General features: G+C 44.2%; 1 protein-coding gene across 4 annotated transcripts in view; it reads left to right on the plus strand.

Moving 5' to 3' along the window:
* Nucleotides 1-8,936, plus strand: part of ncor2 (nuclear receptor corepressor 2) — an 87,929-nt gene extending 78,993 nt beyond the window's left edge. For all 4 annotated transcript variants that reach the window (XM_053504658.1, XM_053504657.1, XM_053504659.1 and 1 more), the window contains 16 exons: nucleotides 635-846; nucleotides 934-1,249; nucleotides 1,329-1,535; nucleotides 1,647-1,889; nucleotides 1,977-2,072; nucleotides 2,190-2,474; nucleotides 2,563-2,752; nucleotides 2,868-3,202; nucleotides 3,574-3,704; nucleotides 3,803-3,993; nucleotides 4,091-4,222; nucleotides 4,321-4,457; nucleotides 4,566-4,619; nucleotides 5,681-5,878; nucleotides 6,014-6,184; nucleotides 6,864-8,936. In XM_053504658.1, coding sequence (XP_053360633.1) covers nucleotides 635-846; nucleotides 934-1,249; nucleotides 1,329-1,535; nucleotides 1,647-1,889; nucleotides 1,977-2,072; nucleotides 2,190-2,474; nucleotides 2,563-2,752; nucleotides 2,868-3,202; nucleotides 3,574-3,704; nucleotides 3,803-3,993; nucleotides 4,091-4,222; nucleotides 4,321-4,457; nucleotides 4,566-4,619; nucleotides 5,681-5,878; nucleotides 6,014-6,184; nucleotides 6,864-7,048 — 3,083 coding nt within the window. In that variant the 3' untranslated portion in view covers nucleotides 7,049-8,936. The remainder of the gene's footprint in view (nucleotides 1-634; nucleotides 847-933; nucleotides 1,250-1,328; nucleotides 1,536-1,646; nucleotides 1,890-1,976; nucleotides 2,073-2,189; nucleotides 2,475-2,562; nucleotides 2,753-2,867; nucleotides 3,203-3,573; nucleotides 3,705-3,802; nucleotides 3,994-4,090; nucleotides 4,223-4,320; nucleotides 4,458-4,565; nucleotides 4,620-5,680; nucleotides 5,879-6,013; nucleotides 6,185-6,863) is intronic.
* The last annotated feature ends 3,401 nt before the right edge of the window (nucleotides 8,937-12,337 follow it).

The following is a 12,337-nucleotide window of genomic DNA, read 5'->3' on the forward strand; positions in this document are numbered from 1 at the left end:
GAGCGCCGCACGTGAAAGATCGCGCTGCATGTGAAAGATCGCGCTGCATGTGAAAGATCGCGCTGCATGTGAAAGATCGCGCTGCATGTGAAAGATCGCGCTGCATGTGAAAGATCGCGCTGCATGTGAAAGATCGCGCTTGTTTACGAAACATGTGGTGTCTGTGTTTGTTTAATGTCTGAGAAAGAAGAAAAAAAGAGAGAGAGAAAGCGTCTGTCTGCTTATTCGGTTATAAAATGTAAATTATAAGAGCCTGAAAATGCTGGAGCGTTGTTCTTCAGCAATTTGTTTACTTTAACAATGTGGTTTATTTATTTATTTTAAAAGGGTTATGTACAGTACAGTGCTGTGCAAAAGTCTTAGGCACATGCAAATAAATGATATGGTCCAGTAAATTTACTGTTTACTGTTTTCTACAAAAAATTTAAAAACTTTTAATTTTGTGTAGAAATACTGAAAATCAGGATCGCTTTTTGTCCTGACTCAATAATAAAGTCATAAAATAAAAAAAATACAACAAAGTTTTTGCACTGTACTGTGATTTTTATCAGTGTCTTGTTTCCTCTATGTCTAGGACAGATGGTCAGGTGCCTCCTAACTTTATTTGTTGTTCTTTCTTCTTTCTCTCTCTCAGGTATTCCACGTCACATAGATTCTCAGGAGGAGTATTCGCGCCGAGAGCCAAAGCAGCTGAAGCGCGAGAGCTCCCCGTCCCCGCGCGGCCCCGACTCCATCAAGAGTCCACGGTTAGTGTCGACGGTTAAAGAGGCCGGACCCTCCATCCACCTCATCCCGCCGGAGGGCGTGCTCATGAGCAAAGCCCCCAAAGAGGGCTCCATCACACAGGTAACCCGGACCTGCATCCGGTTGTGAGGATCTGTACCCCGGAAGCGTAACCACGGACTTCATAGATAATTGATGATTTATTCGCAGGGCACGCCGCTGAAAATGGAGTCGGCGGGTTCGTCCAAACGCCACGACGTGCGCTCGATCATATCCAGCTCCCCCCGGCCATACCCGGGCCTCCCGGGTCATTTGGAGAGAGGGCACTACGACGAACCGGGTCCCAAATCTCGTCCCAGCGCCGTAGTCAGCAACTCGAGCTCCCTGGTGCTGGGGCCAGAGCAGGCGGGTAAAAGCCACCACAGCCCGGTGGGATACGACGAGCACAAGAGGGCGGGATATGCCCCGGCTTCACACAGAGGATCCCCGCTGACCAGCAGGGACACGCCGCAGCGGCCACACGATGGTACACAGCCTTTTTAATGCAAAATAAAAATGTAAAAAAAAGATTGTATTTGACGTACACGTGTTGTTGTTGTTCTCAGGCTCTGCGAAGGCGCCGCAGCAGGAGCGCAAGTCCACTCCCACTCCGCGGGAAATGAGCACCACCAAGTCTCCGCTGCCTGTCGTGGGGGATCACGCCGCCTCTCTGGCCTCCTACGAGAGGCTCCTTCAGGGCCTGGGAGCCGATATGTACCGAGGGCAGATCCCTCTCCCGTTCGACCCTGCCAGGGGCATCCCTCTAGACCCAAGTAGATCAATATAAATAAGCTTTAAATAAGTGTTATCACCTTCAAACAAATATTGTTACCCGAGCAAGGTGTATTCCTAAATCTGTATGTGTGTTTGTCTGCCATCCTCAGCTGCTTATTACCTGCCCCGACACCTGGCTCCAGCCCCGGGTTACCCCCACCCCTATCCCCCGTATCTAATCCGGAGCTTTCCAGACACGGCATCCCTGGAGAACAGACACACACTCTTCACCGACTACATCACCTCACAGCAGATGCACCAGTGGCCTGCAGCAGCCATGACGCAGAGATCAGACCTACTGAGAGGTCCCCGAGATCCACCCCTCACATTACAGTACTCGCCCTCAACACGAGGTACACACACACACTTAGTGAGGATGGGGGGGGGGGGGGGGGATGAATTGTCGTTTATGATTTTATGACATCATACTTGATTTACAGGAGCATCCGCGTCACCAATGGACCGCATCAACTACCTCTCTGGAACCCCAGCCACTTTCGCCAGCCATGCATACACCACCTCACCGATCTCACCAGGTAACACACATATACACGCACAAGCGGAAAAACACTCAGCTTTCAGTATAACACACACGACATTGCAGGTTCCTGTATTTGTAACGTCTCTTTCTTCGTTTTTCTTCTCTCGTCTAGTCGGAAACTCTCACATAAGCAAACTCCAGGGCACGCCGTCGTCGTCCGAGAGAGAGCGCGAGAGGGAGCGCGAACGCGAACGAGAGCGCGAAAGGGACCGGGAGAGGGAACGAGAGCGGGACCGAGAGAGGGAGCGCGAGAGAGAAAGAGAGCGAGAGCGGGATCGAGAGAGAGAGAGGGAGCGTGATAGGGAGCGAGAGAGGGAGAGAGAGCGGGATCGGGACAGAGAGAGGGAGAAGTCTCTCGGCCATGGCAACGTGGAGCACGCCCCCATCTGGAGACCCGGTAACTTGCACGTGATTGTTAAAACGCACAAACGTTTATATTCATAGAGGAACAGACTGTATAAATATGTCTCTCTCTCTCTTCACAGGAGCAGCGGAGCAGACCGGGGGCAGCAGCTCTAGCTCGCGTCCTTCGTCCCTGCCTTACAGCCACCAGGTGAGGTCCCCGACGATGAGCCCTCGGCCCCAGGAGAGCCTCCAGCACAGACCCACTGTCCTGCACAACACCAGCTCGAAAACCCTGCAGAGTTCAGAACACAGCAGCCCGTCTGTCCTCAGGTCAGACACACACACACACACGCACACAGAATTTAATCTCATTAGACTGTAACACATGAGCGGTACAACAACTTAGATCACTTAATGAGTATTCCTGTTTCACCTTCCTGTCCAGGTCTGTGCCACAGAGTTCTTCACGTTACTCAAACTACCCTGGGCATCTCCAGAGAGCCAGCGAGGCGTATCCAGACTCGAGCGGGGTTAAAGATCTGAGCCGGGAGTCGTGTAAATCGCAGAGTCGCAGCGTTCCCCCCAAACAACACGAGCCCAAGTCCGAATCCAAGATGTCCAGCCCGAGCGGGGGCATCGTGTACCCCTCTGCGTTCGCCCAGGCCCCCGGCGGTCATATGGGGCTCACGACTAGCCGCGGTCTCCCCATAATGGTTACGGAGGCCGGGATGATGAACAGGGATAAGACTCAGAACAAGGACCACGACCTCCGTGCGCTCGGTAAGACCGGGGTTACTGCACTGTGATCTCGTCACGGTTCTTTTTTTTTTTCTTTTGTTACGTTTCTCAGTTCTCGTCTCATGAGGCGATGCTCGTGTTTGGATAGCTGTGTGTGTGTGTGTGTGGGAGGATGTAAAAATCAAATGGGAGAGAAAACAGTGGCTCGGGGTCGGGCATGAAAAGATTCCTGAGAGTTCATAGAGAGGGGAGTCATGTGTAGGGGACGAGTGTTTGGATGTATTGTTCTCTAAAAGCAGAAATACATTTGTTTTTGTACAAGAAATTACAATTTGAATGTAATTAAGGTCAGTGAGTAACTAACTGATGTCAAGCATTTTTATTTATTTATTTTTTTCCCCTCCCCACTACAGCTCAGCAGAAGCCTCTGGAGCAACAGGGTTATTTTTTCATTCCAGATGATCGACTCTCTCCAAGCCAGCAGCCACCATCCCCTGCTGTTAAAGGCTCCCAGAGAGTGGTGACTCTCGCCCAGCACATCAGCGTGAGCCTTTTATCTTACACACTTTCGTGCTTCTGGGGACGGAGCGGGACGTTTCATGGCAAATTCCCACATGACAAATCTGGCTCCCTGTTTTGCAGGAGGTGATTAAGAAGGATTACTTGCGTCAATCACAGCAAGGGCCGGCCGGAGGCCAGGCTGTGTTCGGCTACCACAGTTCACCCGTGCTGGACCTCACCCGACCCCCGAGTGCCCCCCAGACGCCCTCGGATCCAAGCATCATCAGCCGCTTCACCCCGGAGGGCTCCAACAGCGACAGGCTAAGAGACAGGTAGGGAAGCGTACACCTTATACAGTATAGTACAGTTCAGCTCCACTATTTATATTTATTTATATTATTTATACACACCCCCCCCCCGCCCCCTCAGGTCACCTCCTCAGAGTAAAGTGTCCCCAGTGACTCTGTCGGCTGAGTGCATCGAGCCAGTCTCTCCACCAGGGGGCGGGTCCGAGCCAGAGTCCCAGGCAGCCACATGTCCCAGCGAGCAAGCCGAGCAAGGGTATGGACGTTTCATACGTCAGACACACTGTACACTGTACTGTCCTGTCATACACCACCTAACCCCTGTACCTTCTCCGTTCCTGATGTCTCCCTCAGTATGGGATCTCGCTCTCCCTCCAGCACCTCCCAGCCACCCGCGTTCTTCAGCAAGCTCACCGAGAACAACTCCGCCATCGTCAAGAGCAAGAAGGAGATGATTAAGAAGATGGTCGTGGGCAACGAGAACGATTTTAGTAAGTGTGTAGGGTACAGTGTGCGTTTTTTTTTGTTTTTCTTTGTTTGTTTTTTTTCCCCTATATGAGCTATAAATAAATTTTCATCTATTTTATTTTCCTCTCCAGACTCAGGACAGCCCGGGACCGAGATCTTCAACATGCCTGCTTCGGCTAGTGGAGGTATAACATGATCAAGTCGAATCGATAAATCTTACTGTATGTGTTGATATCAAAAGGTCTAATGTGTACTGTGATCTATACTGCCGGTTAAAGTGACACACTTGAAGACTTCATTCAGTCGCCAAAAGTCATTCAGTACATTCAGGTCGTCAGCTGTCTTTATTTTATTGGCCCATAACGTTGCTGAGTCTCGACCTGAGCGACTGATCAACCCCAGATCATAACACTGGCTCCAGAGGCTTGGGAGCATCACTTTATGACCTTCCCTTCCTACCCTTACACGCCCACCACTCTGGAATAGGATCAGTCTGGACTCATCAGATGAGTCACATGACCTTTTTTATCGCTCTAAAGTCTAAAGGGGTGGCTCTCTGGTTAAGGTGTTGGGCTGTGGATCAGGAAGTCCCTGGTTCGAGCCCCGACGTCGCTGGGTCGCCACTGATGGACTCTTTGAGCAAGGTTCTTCAACCCACAAGTGCTCAGATACAACCGGTGGTCGAACTGGCAACCCGACAGAAACAGCAGGTGTATATCCGTTGCCCGATGCGCAGGACGGCACGTTAACAGAACCCTGCATAAATACATTTCTTCCACAAAGTTAACGGCTCAGCTTTGTCCTTTCAGATTTAATAATGTTGTTAAAGAGTTCTTAACTAATTAGTTCAAATCTCCTTATTTGTGTTTTAGACTACAGTTCTCAAATCTGATTGTTCAGATGGTGTTTATAGTAATGCGTTTGTTCTAACCTGTTATCTTTTCTACATGTAACGGCAGGTGTTATATAAGGATATTATAATAAGCCTAGTTATGATAAAGGAGAGGTTTATCTCTATCGTTTACGGAAATATTCTCTGGTGTCAACAAGCGCAGACTTGCGCTCTTGGTTACGTAGCGACAGGTTTGGGTTTTGTGATACAATAATGTCCTCCTGTTCTCCTGGACTTAACATCTTGTGGAACCTTTGATAAGTCTAATATTAGTGTATTAATTTATACACATGATCAGAAATAGTTCCATCTTATACCTTTGTGTATCTGTGTGTGTGTGTGTGTGTGTCTTAGGGACGCCGAGCATTCGTAGCCAACCTCCTTCAGACTCTAGTGGGAACACCATCGGCCTGGAGGCGATCATCCGCAAAGCTCTGATGGGAAATTTTGAGGAGCAGGCAGGCGAGCGCTCGCCCTCTAACTCCGGACCTTCTGCTGCTGCTGCCGCCGCCACTGCCGATCCGCGCACTGAAGAGCCTTACTCACTGCCTGGTACATGTCTAGACCACAGACACACTTTACTCTGATTTAAAAAAAATTGATGATGCAGTCTGATTTTTAGTACCGTGTCACTGTGTGCTTTATGGAAAGGGTTTTAAGTCGCATGTGTGTGTTTGTGTGTTGTAGGTAAATCAAAGAGCAGCGCGCGCTCCAACGGGCGCAAGACAAAGTCTCCCGGGCCTGGACTGTCGGGAGGAGAGAGACCGTCGTCTGTGTCCTCCGTCCACTCTGAGGGAGACTGCAACCGCCGCACGCCTCTCACCAGCCGCGTGTGGGAGGACAGACCGTCGTCTACAGGTTACTACACTCTGACTGCAAACTTAGATTTTATACTGTGCATTATAATTGAAGCGCAGCGAGGCTCAGAAACGATTTTAAAAAAGGATTTTAAAATGTGTTGTTTCTATGGTAACTGTTAAGTCAGGGTCAGCGGTGCATGCTTCACCTGAACAAATAAAAAAAAAATTAAAAAAGGGACAAATTTTCGGTATATGGAAGAAGGTGTCTCCAGTGTCGGAGGTGAACTTGTAAATCTTTTTGACGCACAGATGAGTTTGTTTAAAAATAAATAAATAAATAAAAATGTTCCACATCATGAATTATAAAAAAATTTCGTTCAAAACTTGTTTGTGTCAGTGGAAAGCCAAGCCAAGCAAGTTTGATGGATTTTACGTTTTTTTTTTTTTTTGTTGTTTTTTACCCCGTCAGCAAAAGCTGTTTAGGGATCAACCCATGGTTTTATTTATTTATTTATTTTTAATATTGGAAATATTTCTAACTACCTGGAACAGATGATCTGCATTTACATTATTACTTTATTCATTCTTCATCACACCTCTTGGTCCCTGATTATTTCCCTATATAATACTTTCATTAATCATAATCATTATGATAATGTTTTGGTTTTGAACCTCATTCATTAATTTGTGTGTGTGTGTGTGTGTGTGTGTGTGTGTGTGTGTGTGTGTGTGCACAGGCTCCACCCAGTACCCCTGCAACCCCTTCACGATGATGCGTTTGCCCGGCTCGGTGATGTCCGGGCCCTCCCCGTCGCCCACCCAGCCCGCTGCAGGACCTCCGCAGCCTCAGAGCCGCACCTGGGAGGAGGAACCCAAACCGCTGCTCTGCTCTCAATACGAGACGCTGTCGGACAGCGAGTGAACACACACACTTTCTCTCTAACACACACACACACTCTCCTTGTGCTTGTTTAAGCTTTAAACAGGAATAGATACACACACACACACACACACACACACACATGCACCCATATGGTGAGACACACTAGAGAGCACATATATACACTCTCTCTCTCACACACACACACACACACACACACACACACACACACTCACCCACAATCTAACGTGCATCCCGTCATGTTACTAATGCACTTCTCTTCAGTAGACCACACTCGTACCCGTGAGTGTGTACACACTTGCACAGCAGCTTTAGCATTCGCCACTCCGTATCTCACACACACACACACACACACACACGATTTTCTTTTTTTTTTTTACACTGGTCTTATCAGATCAGACTCTCCCTGAGACACCTCTCTCTCTCTCTCCATAGTACTGCTCAGGATCTGTACACTCTCACCTCTTGCTGACAACACACACACACACACACACACACACACACACACACACACTTAGACAAGACTTACAGCTCTGCATCGCTGTTTTAAATCCCAAAATGGAATGAACAAGTCGCTCAGCTCAGCTCGTGTAACGTCTTAAGGGTTAACGTAGCGAAACAGCAAAAAGCTAGCTTAACCAGGATGCTAGCATGTATTCGTTCGTATCGTTATAACACCCTTCCCCGCCGATAAACTTCAGGCCACGCCCCTTACTCGAGTCTGATCCTCGTGCTACGTCCTGACTGGTAGCTGCTACGACAAAAACGTGTCCGGGTTGTTGTTTATTATTTTAGGTTTTTATCCGTGTGTTAAACCACTCCACAAAGCCAATGTGTAGTTTGTGAGCGAGGCTAATCTGGTATATCTCGATATTCGCTTGGTTTGTTTGCTAGCTGTGTTCACCCGAGCGTATCTCGGCCCAGGATGGCTGCCGGTGGTGTCACACGTGTCACACGTTTGCTTTTACAGACTCACTGATTCACCACTTGACTTTCCAAGGCACATTTTAAGGTACAGAGGACCGTGTGTGTGTGAGTGTTTTACTCTTTTCCATGAGCGTTAGTTTACAAGGTACACACAGCATTTTTTTTAAACATCATTGATAACATTGGAATTTCTGTTTTTCCTTTTTATACATATATAACAGTTTGCGAGTCGTCTCTAGTCAAACCATTTTTCTTTCATGAAAGCTGCAACATTTAAAAACAGTTTTTCTTTTGTGTGTGTGTCACTAATTTGATTGCGTTTTCTTTTTTTAAGCACTTGGCCAGCAGGCGGTTTTTGTCGGCATCCCGTCATGGATACTAAAACATATTTGTTTAAGCCTTTTCTTTTTTTTGTTCCAGTTTCTTTATACAGTATTGTTTTTGTTTTTTTTAAGTTGAATGATTATTGTTTTTATGTTCGTCACCTGTACATCTTTTGTAAAAAAGAAAACAAAGAATAAAAAAACAAATAAAGAAATTAAATGTCCGATGCTGCAGCGACAATCTAGATGAGAAACAAGAAGTGCTGAGCTGAGCATACGGACGCAGAGCTGCTTTTTTCAGGTCCCCACAACGTCCTCAAACAGGAACATAAACACACACACGGTTAAAGAGACTGCGCCTAATAAAAGCCATGGACATTGAGCACTGCGCTGTCGTTATCTTATAAATACATAAACAAATACACCACAACAATAAAAAAAAACAGATGAACGATATAATATTTTAACAGTTTTTTTCCCTCCCCCGAGAAAGAGGACCTCCGGCTCACTGGGACTCCAAACACAACACCTCATGTGTATAAACGTGTATCCCTTCGTTGTGTACAAAAACAAAAACTATTTCTGGTGTTAAGTGCCATTTATCTGAGACGTATATTTACCGAAGTTTAAACTACCATGTGACCTGCGCACAACTTTTTTTTTTTTTTTTTTTTTTTGAGGCTTAAGAGACAACTTGGTGTGTCACTGTTTTTTCACAAACACACACACACACACTGCTGAAAGCGGTGGATTTAATGTCCTCACACTAACGCGTCTCCGGAATCCGTCGCCGATATCCGCGACGCTAACAGTACTATCTAATGATTTGCATGTGCTTTAGATAAACGTCAACTTTTATTGTTTGCTCCTCACACGTGATCCCTCTTTAATGTTGATATAAAAAAATAAAGACTTTTATGATTCTATTCCGCAGGTTTACCTCAATGGGAGGGGTTTAAGTTTTTCATTTTATGTTTTTTTTTTTTTTTGTGTTGAGAATTGATCATCGATCATTCGGTGTGTATTATATCAAGTGTTGATTTTGTGTAAAATCACGTTACGTTCTCAAGACGTGTGCCAACCATATTGTTTTTGGTCACTGCGACTTTATTTGTTTTGTTCTGCAAAAACGCATTTTTTCTCTTTTTTTTTTTTTTGCATAAAAATGCAACTTCTATTAAGCATTGATTAAATTTTAGTCATTTTTGTATTGTATATTTCTTGTTTTTCTCTCTTTTTTTTTATTTTTTACAAATGTTAAAATATTGTGATAGCGTTAAATATTACTCTACATTTCCAGATCGTGCATTTCATGCTTTTAACATTACTGCATGTTTTAGAAGACATAAAAATGAAATTATTAAATAAAAATAAAATAAAAAAACTAAACAAAAAAAAAATACTTTTACAGTAAACATGCAGCGCGTTCTCTCTGGAACAGCTGTCTCTGTTTTCCCAGATGTTAAAAACTGTGTACGATTATAAAAATCATACATGGGTCTGGAAAACAAAGAAGAAGAAGAAAAAAACGATTCTATAAATAATGAAAAGGTAAGACCAGACCCCAATCGAAGCTTCCGGATGTGAGGAAAGCGAGAGTCGGGTGTCATCCGGGGTTTTTTTTTTTTTTTTTTTTTTTTTTGTACTATTGTATTGTATGCTCATTCTTGTTTTTCTTTTTTCAACATAATTCCAACCCACTGTATTATAATGCGGAGTGTCGGGGTGTAAATAGGCCTAAAAGGGTGTACATATTTATGTGATTTGCTGCGAGGTGGAGATTCAAAAAGAAAACTGTTCACACTGTTGTACATCAACATGGCCACCAGCAAAGCTTTGTGGATAAGCAGTGTACAAAAATGAAACGGGGGAAGAAAAAAAAAATACAACAGACACTGCCTTAATGTTTAAATAAAAAGCTTATTGCCATTACTATGTCGGGTGTTTGCCTTTTTACTCAACGATAATGGTTACATTTTACTTTCTTTTTTTTATTATTATTATTTCATCTTACAATGTAGGCAGCTTGATAGTAACCCTGTCGAAAAGTATCATCATATGGTTGACAGAAGAGTTTTATAAGTACAAGATGAATGATATACAATGGTCATGTTCAAGAACACCAGAGAACACAGAAAACTGCCCTCTGGATAATTTTTTCTCTTTTTCACATCGCTCTCTATAAACAGCGTCAGAAATACTCAGACCTGCCCATCTGGCAATGTTATGATGAGTGACTGGTGAAGAGAATAACACTGATCATCTCACTACAGTGGCACCTGGAATTGGGTGAGATGTCCGTGAAGTTGATGTGCTGAAAGCAGAAAAGAGGAGAAAACTCCCTGAAATGGCAATAAGAAGAAACCTTAAGGGGAACCAGACTCAACAGGAAACTCATTGTCATTTGGGTGATAACAGATAGCAGGGATTGATCTGTAGTCACACTGTGCGTTAGGGCTCTGGAGGTTCAGTATAACAGATGATGTCTGTTAAAGTTAAGGATTTAAGGTAAGGACCTGAGTGACGCTGATAAGGGCTTAATTGGAATGTCTAGACGAATGGACGACATCTAGAAACGTGTTCCAAGGAAGAAAAACCAGTGAACCACAATCAATGATGTGTGTGGGGCGGAAAAGAGGCTAGTGTAATCTGATTTGATAGACGAGCTACAGTAGCTCGGAAAAAGTTCATGCTGGATCTGATAGAACAGTGTCAGAAAACAGTGCATCATGTTTTTTTTTTTTTAATAACTTTTATATTAAATATTCAATTATAAAGACAAACAAATGCAATGCTTCAGGCGATGGGGGAACAAAAACGGGGGGTGGGGACAAAATGAATAATATGCAAAACAGTGCATCATTTTTTATGTTTTTATTTATTCATTTGTTTATTTATTGAGCACAGGGCGGCGTAGCTGCAGGGTGCTCGTGCTGACCCGTACCACCACCAACAAAAGAAGAAAACTAGCAGTAGTAGTAGTAGATAGCAATGCTTTGGTAAAAATGTAGTGATTGTTCAGTAGTAGTAGTAGTAGTGTACTGCTAGAAATGGTAGCATTGGAAATAGTAGCAGGAGTTTAGTGGTTGTAGTTTAATAGAAGTTTAAATCAGCAGTGGTTCAGTATTAGTACTAGGAGTAGCAACGTTCATCTGCTTGTACACTCGTGGATTTAGGACGTTCCACACTGTATTGTTTGGCGTATTCCTCTTTCAGCAGTCAAAAAGAAGAGAGAAAAACGGACGTTACCGATCCTGATAGAAATAAAACCTGTGAGAGTAGCACTTATGGTTGTATGCAAAAGTCTGCGCACCCCTGACAAAAAAAAAAAAAAAAAAATCTTGACCCCCTGAAGAAAACTTGTCTTTAAAAGCAAAACAAAAAACCCTGTGAATGCAGATAGATTTTTTATCTTTAATTCGGTGCTCGAACTTTTGCCTACATTGTGTTAATCTAATACCATCTGATTATGAGATCTAGCTGTGTACCTGTGTTTTATTGTCATACACTTGTTTCTCGAGATGATGTTAGTTATTTTTGAGTTTTTCCACCGTTGGACTTTGTGCTTTGTGATTCATTCGTGAGGTTTCACTGGGAGTCATGAAAAAGTTCAATTTAGCCTAAAACACTTGTAACACTCCGCCCACCCAAAAAAAATGACTGTATATATTTAGGTTGAAGTGATGTTTCAAACACAAGAGGGCGCCATAATATCTGGCATGCTTTAACAGTCGACCTATTTCCTTTTAATTTTCCAGCCCTTTCCTGTAACAGAAAGCACATAAATAGACATACAGTACGATACAGTGTGGACCAGAAGTCTGGAACCATGAACAAAACAAAAAAAAGTATTTAATAGTATGAAATTAAATAATAGCTAAAATTAACAGACTCGGACTTGGTGACTGAATCCAAGAAAGTTAAACATTTCGTAAAAGGTATCAGAGCTGATGTTCCATAACATCAGAAGTTCTTTCCTCCTTTACTGTAGTGTTTTAGATCTTCAGTTCTGGGGAGATTTCCGTACTGCCTTCTACTCCCGCCTTCAGATGAGCCTTAA

This window comes from Clarias gariepinus, chromosome 9 (assembly GCF_024256425.1).
Source record: "Clarias gariepinus isolate MV-2021 ecotype Netherlands chromosome 9, CGAR_prim_01v2, whole genome shotgun sequence".
Taxonomy (NCBI): domain Eukaryota; kingdom Metazoa; phylum Chordata; class Actinopteri; order Siluriformes; family Clariidae; genus Clarias; species Clarias gariepinus.